At 44.4% G+C, this 17,211-nt stretch overlaps 1 protein-coding gene across 2 annotated transcripts in view; it reads right to left on the reverse strand.

Annotated features, from left to right (window-relative positions):
• The window catches only part of LOC113219852 (protein CASC4), a 128,584-nt gene extending 126,242 nt beyond the window's left edge, over positions 1 to 2,342 (reverse strand). Inside the window, exon 1 of one of the 2 annotated variants that reach the window (XM_026447901.1) lies at positions 1,722 to 2,342. In XM_026447901.1, the coding sequence (XP_026303686.1) occupies positions 1,722 to 2,048 (327 nt within the window). In that variant the 5' untranslated portion in view covers positions 2,049 to 2,342. The remainder of the gene's footprint in view (positions 1 to 1,721) is intronic. The other variant, XM_026447900.1, reaches the window with a different exon arrangement.
• Between the last annotated feature and the right edge of the window lie 14,869 nt (positions 2,343 to 17,211).

Here is a 17,211-nt window from a genome sequence, read left to right on the forward strand (position 1 = left end):
AAAAAGCCAGGCATGGTGGCTCATGCCTGTAATCCCAGCACTTTGGGAGGCTGAGGTGGGCAGATCATTTGAGGTTGGGAGTTCAAGACCTGCCTGACCAACATGAAGAAACCCCGTCTCTACTAAAAATACAAAATTAGCTAGACACGGTAGCACATGGCTATAATCCCAACTACTCGGGAGGCTGAGGCAGAAGAATCGCTTGAACCTGGGAGGCGGAGGTTGCAGTGAGCTGAGATCACGCCATTGCACTCCTGCCTGGGCAACAAGAACAAAATTCTGTCTCAAAACAAACAAACAAAAAAAGTCCAATGGCTGAAAGAATGGAATCAAGAGTATTAATTACTACAAGAGACTTTCCTTTGAGACCAGAGAGAAGAACGTGAATTGTAATGCTTAACCATTCTAAGTAGGAAGACCTTACTTTAATACTGCAAACTTTCATGGATTTCTACCTACTGTGCCCGAGAGTTTTTCAGTCTTTAGAGTTAAGCATGTGGCGCATATAAATTTATTGATTCCTTATCAGAGCATGTCTATGTTATTATGGTGAAGAGGAGGGGGTTACAGGGAAGCACTTAGCTGAGGGCCTTAATCTTCATGAAATAAGAAAGCAAGGTAGAGGCTGTCAACAGGAAAGTTAGAAGCTCACAGAGAGTTTATAATGACTTAACCGTAAGTGATTTTCATATGCAAAGTAAAACTTGTAATTATAATGGGCACTTACACACAAAAATGTGAAGATTACCAAAGAAGTGTATAGAAGGAAAGGCATCTACTATCCTGCCCAGAAATTTTCATAACTCTACTATACCTACAGAAGTTGCATAAGTCATAAATTATTAATATAGTTACCAATGAGCTAATGAAAACAAGGATTATTTAGTAGCAAGTATGATTACAGTTCAATTTTAAACTTTTTATATTTAAAACTTTGTATAGTTTTCCATCTGCATAAAACACCAACCCTAATAGCTACTTATCTATACAAAATTTCATTCTATTTTCTTTCAATGAAGACACTGACATGACATTCCATTGCTTAAAATTTATTTTTAGATTCTAATCTTTTGGCTAATTCCATTAACAATTCAAATTGAGTACATAATGATTGATCAACTATGTCCAAGACACAAGTGTGGCTCACATATAGCTCGAGGGCCCATCTATCATAACATTTTGATCACAAAAAGGCAGCCATAGCTGATTATTTATTCAATACATCACCCTATAGAGATTTTAAAAGTCACAGAGCTGAAAAACTATATGGTGACTACCATAGGGTAGAGGAGTCAGAAGCGGCTTCGTTCTTTAAATAACGAAATTAATATTGATCAGTGTGCACGGAATAAAAATGAGACAATAACCACACCAAACCTGGCAGTCGCCAGATTTGTGTGTCTTTGAAGCTAAGGGGGCCACATAGGCCAGATGATTACTATTGACAGCTCACCAGCTGAGCTCAGAGAATAGGCAGCATCTGTACACAGCCCACTCTTGAGAACCAGAATTTACAGTCATTTTTGTCTGGCAGGGACCAGAGAACATGGCACGGATAAACCGGGAAAAGTCTGACAGAAACAGGGTTGTTGGGGGTGAAAGGAGCCTTCAGGACTGCAATACCGGAAGGGATAAGACAACCGCTAGCGGATTAACATCCCGCCCCAGACCCCGGAGAGAAAAGAAACTATGGGGGTTGAAGAGAAAGGGGTCGTCCTTACCTTGTCATCCTCGCATCTCTTCCCCAGGCCCTCTCTGGCCTGCAGCCGGCTGTTGAGGCGGCCGTAGTCGGCCTCCTTCTGGTCAATCTGTTTCTTGTGCGTGTCCACCAATAGCAAGAGGTCCGAATTGCGCTTTTCCAGCCGCCCGCGGGCCACTTCGGTGCGCTGGACCTGGCCCTGCAGCTCGGCCACCTCCTCTTGAAGCAGGACGTGGCGGGAGGAGATGCTCCAGTAGTTGAAGGCGAGGACGACGATCACCACCAGTAGCACCACCAGCACGAGAGAGGGCAGGCGGCCAGCCCGCCGGTTGGCCCCGAAACCCACCATGGGGCCAAATCGGGCTGTATCCTAGGGGCCTCGCCGCAGATACCTGCAGGCAGAAGCCCAGGCCACTGCTGGAGTTACCCGGGGGACACGGCCCCAGGGCCGGCCGAGGGAGGAGGAGGGCTTATCCGTCGGCGGCAAGCCGGAGAAGGGGGCGGGGCCGCAAGCCGCAGGTCCCTCCCCGCCCCCTTCCTCAAATCAGGCCAAAACGCGTTCCGGAGGCTTTGAACCCGACCCTGCACCTGCCCAAGGGAACCGGGAAAACCCAGCTGCCCGCGTCGCGAACCCAACACCTCACGGTTGGGAGGCGGGGAAAAAACCGGAAGGGGGCGGATTTACTCTGGCCCCACCCACTGGCTGGGGCCGAGTCTTCTAGGGGACCATTTCCGAGTTTCCGCCGACACCCCCTCTTGTCGCGAGAATGTTGCTTCCTCTCGTCTCCCTGCAGTCCTCTCTCGCGAGATTTTTCTCTGTCACGTAGGTTGTTGTGTTAATTTTGGCGGTCTCAGCTGTCTCAGGTACCTGGGTCGGAGTCCTTTCTGTTCTTACCTACTGGATTCCCTTGATTCAAAGTCTAGGGAGTTCCTGCCCTACACTGGCCCTCGCGAAAATATTTGTCTTTGAGGACGTCTGGGGCTGCGACCGCGGAATAGAAAAAAATAGTAGGTGAGCTGCAGCCAAAAAGGGGCAACTAGAAAGGTTTTGTACTTGCTTCTGTAGAAGGGGAATTTCTCTTTTCTGCTAATGATGTGGAAAGAAAAAACAAAAAGACCGTAAAATAGCGATGCCCTAAACATAATGGAGAAAAGCGGGAGAAACCAAGCTTTAGGACTGAAAGGGGTGGTGCCAGTCTCGTTTCCAAGGTTACTGCTTTCGCGAACCGAAAGAATTTCAGAATGTGGCGAGCTCCAGTTTTTAAACGCACAGCTGCTTTTGCCTCAACTGGGCTTCAAAACAGAAAGTCCAGAAGCTGCCTTCGATGAGTCGTAACTAATGCACTGTTACTGACAGCGAACACATTCTGGGTTAGAAATAATAGCTCTAACAAATTGTTCTGCGCACCTAGTCTCATCTTCTCAACAACGCAGTTTTACAGTTGAAGAATCCAAGACACAAAGATGTTTGGGAACTTTCTCATATCTGGTTTTAAATAGGCTTGAATCCAGATCATTGGGCTCTAAACACCATTGCTCTCTGCATATAGCAGGCTGTTTATATGTTGTGTGAATTTCAGTAATGCAAAAAAAAAAAAAAAAAAAAAAAGCCCCCGCCTCTTTTGTTTTTTCTGTATAATTCTTTTGTCCGTGCATAGAAAAATAAAAAGTTACTGGCTCTAACCTGTTTAAGGAGAGGATGAGGTTGCCTTATTTTTCAGACCTCAGGTTGAAGAACTTCCATGAGTATATAACCTCAAGAACGGAAAAACCTTTTTTTTTTTTTTTCAAATCAGTATTTTTATTCAAATCAGAGAGAGAGATGATTTTGAGGCAGGAAGACTTGTCATCTTTGAATAATTATTCTGTGCTTCCTATCCTCAAAAATTATTTCCCTAAGTCCCGTAGTAGCGTAGAAAATTATTGCACCTTCAAAGAACAATACTCTCTCAGATGCAGTACAGAAAAACAGCACCAAAATTATTAATACTTGGTTCACACCAGACGTGAGCTCTGGCTTCATAAGATCTAAGAAATCCCCTCCACTCTCAGATGACAAAGCAGACTTTGGCAAAAGGAAGCAAAGCAAAAATGGGAAATCATTAATTATAATGAGCCTTCCCATCTGTGCTTTCCTCAGCTCATATTGGCCTTGCTCTGCTCAACCAGCAACAGAAAATTATTCTAGGCCAGCCGCGCGGTGGCTCACGCCTGTAGCCCCAGCTACTGGGGAGGCTGAGGCAGGAGAATCACTTGAGTCGGTGAGGCAGAGGTTGCAGTGAGCCGAGATCGTGCCTTTGCACCCCGTCTTGGGCAACAGAGTAAGAAGTAAGACTCGTCTGAAAAGAAAGAAAATTGTTCTATAAAGTGATGTTAACTACTTAAGATTTACTGTTTCCACGAGTGTTTTCATTTTTACATAGGCAAATCTAAAAGTATAAATATTGTACAAAACACACATACATTTTTTCAATAGATGTGTAATAGAACTATTGGGAACCATTATTCCATTTTACAGATACAGAGGTAACTTGCTGAAAGTCTTTTATGTAGTAAATGGCAGAGATGACCAATCCTCTTTCCACTCTTCCCTAGAGGATTTTTTTTCCATTTTGATGGTTGTCTCATCAAGGTGTTCCTCCTACTGAATACAATCCAGATATTAAGACAGTGTTTAAATGCCCTCCCATAGGTAGTTCTGAGTTAGGCATTAAACAAATTAAGGTAAAAGTCAATTCCTTAAACCAGGTAATGGAAGTTAACCTCAACAGTGATGTCCTGTTGATAGTATGTATTGGTGATACAATATGATGATTGTAGCACTCTGTGTGGTCTTCACAAAGACTCATAACCCTGGTCTACTCATGAGAAAAACATCAGACAAATCTCAGTTGAAGGACATTCTGAAAAATACTTGACCAGTATTCCTCGAACTTGTCAAGGTCATCAAAAACAAGGAAAATTGGAAAATCTTTCATGGCCAAAAGAAGCTTAAGGAGACGTGATCATTAAATGTATCCTGGATGGGATCCTAGAACATGAAAAGGATATTAGGTAAAAACTAAGGAAATCTGAATAAAGTATGCATGTTAGTTAATAATAATATATCAGTACTGGTTCATTAATTGTGACAAATGCACCATACTAACGTAGGGGAAACTGGGTGTGGGATATATGGGAACTCTACTATTTTCACAATTTTTCTGTAGATCTAAAGCTTCTAAAACTTATTTTTTAAAAGTCCATTCCTGTCTTTTAGGAGATGTTATCAAGTATAGACATAAATGTCATATAACTGTAAAGGCAGTGTAATCATACATAAATAATGTTTCTTGTGGTTTTTCTTGTTTTATTTTGTTTTTTAAAAGATAGGGTCTTGCTCTGTCACCCAGTCTGGAGTGCAGTGGCTCAATCTCAGATCTCAGCTCACTGCAGTCTTGACCTCCCCAATTCAAATGATCCTCCTGCCTCAGTCCCCTAAGTAGCTAGGACTACAGGTGCACACCACCATGCCCAGCTAATTTTTGTACTTTTTTGTTCACACAGGGTTTTGCCATGTTGCCTGGGCTGATTTTGAACTCCTGAGTTCAGGTGATCCTCCTGCCTGGGCCTCCCAAAGTGCTGGGATTAAGGCATAAGCCACCATGCCCAGCCAATCATAGACAAATAATGGGGTTTTTTCTTTCTTTCTTTCTTTTTTTGTGGTGAGACGGAGTCTCACTCTCGCCCAGGCTGGAGTACAGTGGCGTGATCGCACCTCACTGCAACCTCCGCGTCCTGGGTTCAAGCAATTTTCCTGCTTCAGACTCCCAAGTAGCTGGGATTACAGGCGCATGCCACCATGCCCAGTTAATTTTTTGTATTTTTTGTTTTGTTTTGTTTTTTGAGACAGAGTCTCACTTATCGCCCAGGCTGGAGTGCAGTGGCACGATCTTGGCTCACTGCAAGCTCCGCCTCCCGGGTTCACGCCATTCTCCTGTCTCAGCATCCCGAGTAGCTGGGACTACATACAGGGGACCACCACCACGCCTGGCTAATTTTTTGTATTTTTAGTAGGGACGGGGTTTCACCATGTTAGCCAGGATGGTCTCAATCTCTTGACCTCGTGATCCGCCCGCCTCAGCCTCCCAAAGTGTTGGGAATACAAGCATGAGCCACCGCACCTGGCCATAATTTTTTTTCTTAAGCTAGTTTAAGTTAGGTTTTTTCATTAGCAATAGAAGAAATCTTGCCTACCTATCTGTGTATTTCTTATTTCTATGAGCTGCCACCGTCTCTAACCTAGTCCTACCAAGTGTCCTAAATATTGAGGAATAAACTATAAAATAATCAATTTTTCTGCCCAATTCCAGCATGCCAAAATTTTTATGGGTCAAAATATACTGAAGACAATATATGTGAAATTGTGTTGTGGGCTTAAGAAAAGGGGTCAGAAAGATTATGTAAGAGAAGTAAATGACATAATTTTTGCCTTTATTTATTTATTTATTTTTGAGACAAGTGTCACTCTGTCGCCAGGCTGGTGTGCAGTGGTGTAGTCTCGGCTCACTGCAACCTCCACCTCCTGGGCTCAGGTGATTCTCCTGCTTCAGCCTCCTGAGTAGCTGGGACTACAGGTGTGTGCCCCCATGCCCAGCTAATTTTTGTATTTTTGGTAGATATGGGGATTCACCATGTTGGCCAGGATGGTCTCAATCTCTTGACCTCGTGATCTGCCCTCGGCCTCCCAAAGTGCTGGGATTACAGGCGTGAGCCACCTTGCCCGGCCAATTTTTGCCTTTAAAGATGACTTCATCCAAACACAAAATTCCTACACCTGCTACCCTATAACAGATGCTTACCCCCCAACAAAATCTTTATAATTATTTAATGTATTTATTCATGAGACAGGGTCTCACTCTGTCACCCAGGCTTGAGTGCACTGGTGTGATCACAGCTCACCACAACCTCCACCTCCCAGGCTCAAATGATCCTTCCACGTCATCCTCCTGAGTAGCTGGGACGCCTGCCCCACCCCCCCACCAATTAAACCTTAAAACATTGGATGTTGGCCGGGTGCGGGGGTTCACACCTGTAATCCCAGCACTTTGGGAGGCCGAGGCAGGTGGGTCACGAGGTCAGGAGTTCGAGACCAGCCAGGTCAGCATGGTGAAACCCCGTCTCTACTAAAAATACAAAAATCAGTTGGGCATGGTGGCAGGCGCCTGTTATCCCAGCTACTCAGGAGGCTGAGGCAGGAGAATCGCTTGAACCCAGGAGGCAGAGCTTTCAGTGAGCCGAGATAGTGCCACTGCACTCCAACCTGGGTGACAGAGCAAGACTCCGTCTCGGAAACAAACAAACAATGCCTGGATTGGTGCATTTAAAAAAGATTAGAAAAATATATCCGGACTTATTGATAAAGCAAACTGTAGGCGATTTATATTTCAGCCACAGGCACAGGAAGGGAGTATGATGTCATGCACGAGTAGTGGATGCTGTGGTGTGCCACCCAGATCCCTCTTCAGGAATGAGTGAGATATTCCCCCAGCTGCCGGGAGTGCTGTCAGCAGACACCTCTCAGTGATCAGCCAGCCACCTTCAGAATTGCCTCAACTAAAGAAGGCTGTCTCATAAAGGGAATACCCCAGTCCCCCATCCAGTACTGGTCAACAGAACACATGTGTTATTTCCCTATGACAAATCCATTTCCTATAGTTGTGTAGCATGAGGCAATATACTGTAAGAGTAAAGTGGGCTCTGGAGTAAGAATTCATGGGCTGAAAGTCATCTCTTCACTCTTACTAATTTTGTAACATCAGGCAAGGTACTTAACCTTAGTTTTCTCATTTCCAAAATGGCAAATCAGTTAGGATTAAGTTTGGTGCCATGTAACAGGAAAATAAATAAATAAACAAGATAGGATTTTCTTCTATCACACATAAATCCAGAAACAGGCCATTCAGGACTGACAACGGCAGGCTCCTTTGAGTTCACTGCTCAGTCATCCCTACAGTGTTGCCCTCATGTTCACTTCCAGCCATGACATTCTTGATGCAGGAAGCAGAAAAGGCCAGGCATGGTGTCTCATGCTTGGAATCCCAGCACTTTGGGAGGCTGAGACAGGAGGATTGCTTGAGCTCAGGAGTTTGAGACCAGCCTGGGCAACATAGTAAGACCTGTCTCTACAAAAAAAAAATTAAAAGCAGGGATGGTGGTACACACCTGTAGTTCAAGTTGTTTGGGAGACTGAAGCAGGAGGACTGCCCAGCCTGGGCCACAGAGCAAGATGCTGTCTCAAAAAACAAAAAGGGCCAGGCACGGTGGCTCACGCCTATAATTCCAGCACTTTGGGAGGCCGAGGCAGGCGGATCACAAGGTCAAGAGATGGAGACGATCCTGGCCAGCATGGTGAAACCCTGTCTGTACTAAAAATACAAAAATTGGCTGGGCATGGTGGCACACACCTGTAGTCCCAGCTACTCAGGAGACTGAGGCAGGAGAATCTCTTGAACCCAGGAGGTGGGAGGTTGCAGTGAACCAAGATTGAGCCATTGCACTCCAGCCTGGTGACAAAGCAAGACTGTCTCAAAAAAAAAAAAAGGAGGAAGGGTATACCCTCCCCCAACTTTTAAGAAGACTTCTCCAAATACACATTTCTACTCATATTTCATTGACCTGAATTTAGTCACAGAGTTATCTTAGACATTAAGGAGGCAAGGAAATACAGTGCTACAGCAGAGCAGCAGTGTACCCAGTTGAAAATTCAGATCTTTAGTAAAGGAAAAGAGAAGAAAAGGTACAAAGAGACAACCCAAAACCAAAAAACAACTCTGAAATCTATGAGGATAATAATAAAGCCCTTCTCATATGGTTGTTGTATTAATTAAGTTAATAAGTGTACAGTGTTTAGAACTGGCACTTATCAAATATTCAGTAAATGTTGCTACTGCTGCTACCATTACAGCAGTGGTTCTCAATTTGCAGGAAGACATAAATGTTCAGTATATGTTCACTAACTTTTGTCCATGTACAGAAAAATTAATGTCTACAAAATGTCATTACTTTTTAAAAGAGTTTGAAATTGTGTTGAATAAATTTTTACTTAAAATTGAGCTGGTTATGGTGGCTCATGCCTGTGATAGCAGCACTTTGGAGCACCAAGGCAGGAGGATCACTTGAGGCCAGGAGTTCAAGACTGGTCTGGGCAACATAGCAAGACCCACATCTCTGCAAACAAATTATTAAAATCAGCCAGGTAGGGTAGCACATGCCTGTAGTCCCAGCTACTTGGGAGGCTGAGGCTGGTGGATCTCTTGAGTCCAGGAGTTCGAGGCTGCAGTAAGCCATAACCACACTATTGCACTCCAGCTTGGGTAACAGGGCAAGATCCTGTCTCAAAATAAATAAGTAGCAGGGCAAAGTGGCTCATGCCTGTAATCTCAACACTTTTGGAAGCCGAGGTGGGAGGAGCACTTAAGGCAGGGAATTGGAGACCAGTCTAAGCAACATAGCAAGACCCCGTCTCTCTACAAAACAGTTAAAAGATTAGCTGAGTGTGGTGGTGTGTGGCTGTACCCCCAGTTACTTGGAGGCTGAATTAGGAGGATCCCTTGAGCCCAGGAGTTCGAGGCTGCAGTGAGCCGTGATCAAGCCACTGCACTTTAGCTTAAGAGACAGAGCAAGACCCTGTCTCTAAAAAAAAACTAAGTAAAATTACTAGTGAATCCACTTTAACTTTTTTCATTATGTATTTTTAAAATCAGTAGATACTGGCTGCGCGCAGTGGCTCATGCCTGTAATCCCAGCACTTTGGGAGGCTGAGGCAGGTGGACCACCTGAGGTCAGGAGTTTGAGACCAGCCTGGTCAACATGGTGAAACCCCATCTCTACTAAAAATACAAAACTTAGCCGGGCGTGGTAGTGAGCACCTTTAATCCCAGCTACTCGGGAGGCTGAGGCAGGAGAATTGCTTGAACATGGGAGGCAGAGGTTGCAGTAAACTGAGATTGCACCATCGCGCTCCAGCCTGGGCAACAAGAGCAAAACTTCATCTCAAAAAAAAAAAAAAAGAAAAAATCAATAGATACTAAATTTACAGTTACTATCATGTGATAATGTTTACAGTTTTTGACATTAAAAAAGAAGTTTGAGCTGGGCGCGGTGGCTCATGCCTGTAATCCCAGCACTTTGGGAGGCCGAGGCAGGCGGATCATGAGGTAAAGAGATCAAGATCATCCTGGCTAACATGGTGAAACCCCATCTCTACTCAAAATAGAAAAAATTAGCTGGGCGTGGTAGTGCATGCCTGTAGTCACAGCTACTTAGGAGGCTGAGGCAGGAGAATTGCTTGAACCAGGGAGGCGGAGGTTGCAGTGAGCCGAGATCATGCCACTGCACGCTGGCCCAGGGACAGAGTGAGACTCTGTCTCAAACAAAAAAAAAAGTTTGTAGAATCAAAAGATTAAGTCCAGAGCATTGTCACTGCGTGTAGTCCCAGCTACTTGGGAGCCTGAGGCAGAAGGATGGCCAGAGCCCAGGGGTTGAACACTGCAGTGCTCTATGATCGTGACTGTGATTAACCACTGCACTCCAGCCTGGGCAACATAGTGACACGCATCTCTAAAAAAATAAAATGTTGGAGACCGGGTGCGGTGACTCACGCCTGTAATCCCAGCACTTTGGGAGGCCGAGGCGGGCGGATCACCTGAGGTCCGGAATTCGAGACCAGCCTGACCAACATGGTGAAACCCCGTCTCTACTAAAAATACAAAATTAGCGGCTGGGCGCGGTGGCTCATGCCTGTAAGTCCGGCACTTTGGGAGGCCTGACTAACACGGGGAAACCCCATCTGTGCTAAGAATATTTTAAAAATTAGCCAGGCGTATTGGTGGGTGCCTGTAGTCCCAGCTACTGGGGAGGCTGAGGCAGGAGAATGGCGTGAACCCGAGAGGCGGAGCTTGCAGTGAGCCGAAATCGCGCCACTGCACTCCAGCCTGGGCGACAGCGAGACTCCCGTCTTGGGGGAAAAAAAAATTAGCCGGGCATGGTGGGGCATGCCTGTAATCCCAGCTATTTGGGAGGCCGAGGCAGGAGAATCGCTTGAACCTAGGAGACGGAGGTTGCGGTGAGCCGAGATCGCACCATTGCACTCCAGCCTGGGCAACAAGAGTGAAACTCTGTCTCAAACAAAACAAAACAAAACAAAAAAAAAGTGGTTCTATAGGCCAGAGATTACCAACTTTTTTTTTTTTTTGAAACGGAGCCTCATTCTGTCGCCAAGGCTGGAGTCCAGTGGTGCGATCTCGGCTGGGAGTAGCTGGGACTACAGGCGCCCACCACCACGCCCGGCTAATTTTTTCGTATTTTTGGTAGAGATGGGGTTTCACCGTGTTAGTCAGGATGGTCTCGATCTCCTGACCTCGTGATCCGCCCTCCTCGACCTTCAAAGTGCTGGGATTACAGGCGTTAGCCACCAGACCCGGCCAGGACCACATTTTTTATAAGACTATAACCCCACATCTACCAGCGTCCATAACCTTATTTTTCCTTCCTATCACTTATGCCCTAGCTCTAGGATAATCCTGTTTCCCAGCATATATTATGTCTTTGGCCCTTTGGAATGCTTCTCTGACTTTCTTCTTTCACTGGCAGATATTCAAGAATTTATTTATTCTTAATAAAAATGATACAAATTTCTCATATAGGTGCACAATTGAAACTATACTATTAATATAATATGAAGTTGTAACAGTAATTTTTTGGTTGGCTTTTTTTGAAACAGGGTCTCACTCTGTCACTCAGGCTGGACTGCAGTGGTGCAGTCATAGCTCACTTCAGCCTCGAACTTGTAGACTCAAGCAACCTCCTGCCTCAGCCTCCCAAGCTAATTTATAAACAATTTTTTTTTTTTTTTGTAAAGACAGGATCTCACTATATTGCCCAAGCTGGTCTTGAACTCCTGGCCATAAGCAATCCTCCTGTCTCAGCCTATGAAAGTGCTGGGATTACAGATGTAAACCACTGTGTCCAGCTGAGTAATGCTTTCCAGTGAAATTTTTAAAAATTTATCATCATGGCATTGTTATTGGAAGCCTGCTTTGTTCAAGTATTTATATCACGGTGCATGCATTAAGTAATTAACAAATTAATTAATTACTCAAATATTTACTGTGTGCCTACCGTATGACAATCTATAGTGTCGTAGGTGAGAGGAAGTGCGGGTGATACAGCAGAAATAGAAAGGTCCTCCTGAAGCTTCCGGTCTCTTCCTCCTTTACCAGTGCCCAACCAGGGGAACACTGTGTTCAGTTTCCTCCTTGAAAACATTTTCCAACACCTCTCATGCCCTGCTGCTCCCAACTGATAGAAGTGACCACTATCTTACTGTGCCTGCATGATGTCCTCTAGTTTTCTATTGTAGCAGTTTATTTTGCTGACTCTATAGTAAACTTTTGGTAATTTATTTTTATTTTTTTATTTTTTATTGTTTTAGATGGAGTCATGCTCTGTCACCCAGGCTGGAGTGCAGTGGCACAATCTCAACTCACTGCAACTTCTGCCTCCTGGGTTCAAGCAATTCTCTTGCCTCAGCCTCCTGAGTAGCTGGGACTACAGGCACGCACCACCATGCCCAACTAATTGTTTGTATTTTTAATAGAGAAGGGGTTTTACCACGTTGGCCATGATGGTCTCGATCTCCTGACCTCGTGATCCACCAGCCTTGGCCTCCCACAGTGCTGGGATTACAGGCGTGAGCCACCGCGCCCAGCCAGTAGATGTTTTTCTGCAGGACCTCATTACAAGATAGTATGAGGTAGGCTGTAATTTTGTTTTGACACCACACTATTAGGCCTTTTTCCCCCCTTCTCCAGCGTCTGTTCACTTCTTTCTTTTCCATTTATCTGAAACTTTTTTTATGAGACAGTGTCTCACTTTGTCACCCAGGCTGGAGATCAGTGACACAATCATGGCTCACGGCAGCCTCGATCTCCCTGGCTCAAGCTATATTCCTGCTTCAGCCTTCCAAGTAGGTGGGGACTACAGACGCACACAACCACAACCGGCTAATTTTTAAATTTTTTGTAGAGATGATATCTTTCTATGTTGCCCAGGCTGGTCTCAAACTCCTGGGCTCAAGCAGTCCTCCCTCCTTGGCCTCCCAAAGCGTTGGGATTTACAGGTGTGAGCCATCATGCCCAGCCTAAAACATTTTTAAAATACTCTCTTATTAATTTCTTTCTTTTTTTCTTTATATCCTTGAATTATGGAATTTTAGAACAGGAAGGGAATTTAGAGATTACCTAGTCTAAAACTCCCATTTAATAGATGAAGATAAAAATCCAGAGAAGTATTGTGATTCAAAATTATTCTATTTGGCCGGGCGCGGTGTCTCACACCTGTAATCCCAGCACTTTGGGAGGCTGAGGCAGGTGGATCACGAGGTCAAGAGATCGAGACCATCCTGGCCAACATGGTGAAACCCTGTCTCTACTAAAAATACAAAAATTAGCTGGGCGTGGTGGTACATGCCTGTAGTCCCAGCTACTCAGGAGCCTGAGGCAGGAGAATCGCTTGAACCCAAGAGGCAAAGGTGGGCTGAGATTGTGCCACTGCAGTCCAGCCTGGTGACAGAGCAAGACTCGGTCTCAAAAAAAAAAATTCTATTCTACCAGTCAAAGGCAGACATAGGACGAGAATACAAGCTTTCTTCAAGATCCAGCATAAATCCTCCCCCACTGAGAGTTTCTTCCAAATTCCAGTTCAACTCACATATTTTTCATCTGAATTTTGCATTTGTTGTCTACATCATTGCATATATTATCTACATTTATTGTCTGCATCATTTTGGCAATAACCATAGAGTATAATACTGCCTTGCATTATTACTCAAGTCTTTCACATTGGTTTGACTTGACTCTCCAGTTAGCTGTAAACTCCAGAAAGCATGGATTTGTCACTTTTATTTTCTCTGTTAGCAGTTAGCGATATTAAGCAGATATATATTGAGTGAATTAATGGGCACATAGTAGGGATTCAAATATTTTTTGACTGATTAGTCATCACTTCTCACCTATCTTTTCAAAATATAGTGGTTCTTGTTCCTTAACATTTGCTTCTATTTCCACTGTAATTTTAAAAAACCACACTTAGATTCTTGGCAAGCAATGAAAAGATGGTCATGCCTCTGCACAGTCTGCTGCAATGTATTTTTTCTACACTTGGCAGAAAACCCAAGGTTTCTGCCCTATTTTTTGTTCTCTGCACTGCAGTTCATCTAATCTTCCAGCTCATGGTGGCTTTCTCTGCTAGACATTGTTCTGAAGAGTGACCCAATTAAATATGGCCCCATTGATGCAGTGGGACTTTATGTGGGACTAGTTTCATATGATCACCTTGTAATTTTCCAAACCTTTATTTATGTACTTTTTTTTTTCCCATTCCTCAGTACCTGCTGCACATGCTAGTGTGGCATCACAATAAATCCTCCTGTGCTGACTTTCAGGCAGAAGACACAGCTGTGAGCAGAGCTGGTCATATGTCATCTACTGCTCTTTAAGCAGATCCTCAGGTGTATCCATTGTCTGAGCTTTAAGTAGAAGCTAAAAGCTTTTTTAACCTACATAGTTTGTCACTGAATCTGTTAGTTTCAGCATGTTGTTTGTGTTGTTTTCAGCAGTGCAATTCCTGATATCTATCAAGTGAACACCATGATGGATTGAACTCACTTCATGCTCCTGTTCAGTTGCTATGTTTTGATTTGCCAGTATCCCAGAGAAGCAGCCCGTTGTATCCAATGCCAGAACAGAAGCCAGGGATTGCAAAAGACCATATTTTGTAGCAGGGTGATGTAGTAACTTTGAAATACTGATCCTTATTAACATATTGGTGTGCACAATGCTTTCTTTTGGCATCTGAGCATTGATGGGATTATTTTATTTTATTTATTTATTATTATTTTATGTTATGTTATGTTATTTTATTTTATTTTATTTCATTTTATTTATTTTTTTGAGACGGAGTCTCGCTCTGTCACCCAGGCTGGAGCGCAGTGGCCGGATCTCAGCTCACTGCAAGCTCCGCCTCCCGGGTTTAGGCCATTCTCCTGCCTCAGCCTCCCAAGTAGCTGGGACTACAGGTGCCCGCCACCTCGCCCGGCTAGTTTTTTGTATATGTTTTTTTTTTTTAGTAGAGATGGGGTTTCACCATGTTAGCAAGGATGGTCTCGATCTCCTGACCTCGTGATCCACCCGTCTCGGCCTCCCAAAGTGCTGGGATTACAGGCTTGAGCCACCGCTCCCGGCCGATGGGATTATTTTAAATCCATATTAAAAATTACTCCAAAGCAGGCAGACTGCTGGAACCCAGGAGACCAGCCTGAGCAACACAGTAAAACCCATCTCTACAAAAATTAGCTGGACGTGATGACCCATGCCTATGTTCCCAGCTACTTGGGAGGTTGAGGTGGGAGGATCATTTGAGAAAGAGGATGAGGCTGCAGTGAGCCATGATCACACCACTATACTCCAGCTTTGGCAATGGGAGTGAGACCATGTCTCAAAAAATGAAAATAAAACAAATTACTGATATTTAACTGGGCACAGTGTTCATGCCCGTAATCCCAACACTTTGGGAGCTTGAGGCAGGAGGACTACTTGAGGCCAGGAGTTCAAGACTAGCCTGGGCAACACAGTGAGACCCCATCTCTATTAAAAAAAATTTCTTTGGCCAGGCATGGTGGCTCACACCTGTAGTCCCAGCACTTTGGGAGTCCAAGGTGGGCAGATCATGAGGTCAGGAAATCAAGACCATTTTGGCCAACATGGTGAAACCCCATCTCTACTAAAATACAAAAAATTAGCCGGGCGTGGTGGTGCATGCCTGTAATCCCAGCTACTTGGGAGGCTGAGGCAGGGAAATCTCTTGAACTGGGAGGCAGAGGTTGCAGTGAGCTGAGATTGCACCACTGCACTTCAGCCTGGCAACAGAGCAAGACTCCATCTAAAAACAAACAAACAAACAAAAACCAAAAACAAACAAAAAACAAAAAAAAAACTTTGGGAGGCCAAGGCGAGTGGATCACCTGAGGTCAGGAGTTCAAGACCACCCTGACCAACATGGTGAAACCCCATCTCAAAATGCAAAAAAAATTAGCTGGGCGTGGTGGCGGGCACCTGCAGTCCCAGCTACTCGGGCAGCTGAGGCAGGAGAATTGCTTGAACCCAGGAGGTGGAGGTCGTAGTAAGCTGAGATCACACTGTTGCACTCCAGCCTGGACGACAAGCAAAAAACTCTGTCTCAAAAAAAAAAAAAAAAATTTACCATTCTAGCATAGAGCTTTCCAGAATTTTTTCTTTTTCCTTTTTTTTTTTTTTTTTTTTTGATAGAGTCTTGCTTTGTTGCCCAGGCTTGAGTTCAGTGGCTCAATCACAACTCACTGTAACTTCGGACTCCTGGGCTCAAGCCATCCTCAGTCTCCCAAGTAGCTGAGATTACAGGTGCATGTCCCCATGCCCAGGTAATTTTTATTTTTGTAGAGATGGGGATCTCACTATATTACCAAGGCTGATCTTGAACTTCTGGCGTCAAGTGATCCTCCCTCCTCGGCCTCCAAAAGCACTAGGATTACAGGCATGAGTCACCACTCCCAGGCCCATAAATGCATTTTTAATGCATATCAAAAGTACTATGTGTATTGTTTTGTGACCTACTTTTTCACTTAACAATATCTTGCAGGCAACTTTCCATGTAATAAATTTATTACTACATATCCATTTTTGGTTAATGCATAGAACGATGTACTATATACTTTATTTAACGAATCTCCTATAGATGATCACTAAGTATTTTAGGTAGCTTCTTCTGGTCGCCCAGAACAAAGACTTCCCTCAAGACACTGTATTTTTATTTTATTATTATTGTTTTTAGACAGAGTCTCACTGTCACCCAGGCTGGAGTGCAGTGGCACAATCTTGGCTCACTGCAACCTCTACCTCCTGAGTTCAAATGATTCTCATGCTTCAGCCTCCCAAGTAGCTGAGATGCATGCTACCACACCCAGCTAATTTTTGTATTTTTAGTAGAGACAGGGTTTCGCCATGTTGGCCAGGCTGGTTTCGAACTCCTGACTTCAGGTGATCCACCCACCTTGGCCTCCTAAAATGCTGGGATTATAGGCATAAGCCACCATTCCCGGCTGGCAAGATTCTTTAAAAATGTAAGAAAGACTCATTCAGATTTCCTCAAGGAACAGGAGGGTGCATTAAAGGATGTTTAGTCCATAGATCAAAACTGGAACAGAAGTCCATCTTTCAGGACAAAGCTCTATAAACCAACTATTCTTTACAACACTTCTTTTTCTTTTCCAGACTCAGCCTTGCTCTGTTGTCCAGGCTGGAATGCAGTGGTGTGATCTCAGCTCACTGCAACCTCCACCTCCTGGGTTCAAGCCATTTTCCTGCCTCAGCCTCCCCAGTAGCTGGGATTACAGGCACCTGCCACCACGCCCAGCTAAGTTTTGTATTTTTAGTAGA

This window comes from Piliocolobus tephrosceles, unplaced genomic scaffold (genome assembly GCF_002776525.5).
Source record: "Piliocolobus tephrosceles isolate RC106 unplaced genomic scaffold, ASM277652v3 unscaffolded_109, whole genome shotgun sequence".
NCBI lineage: Eukaryota > Metazoa > Chordata > Mammalia > Primates > Cercopithecidae > Piliocolobus > Piliocolobus tephrosceles.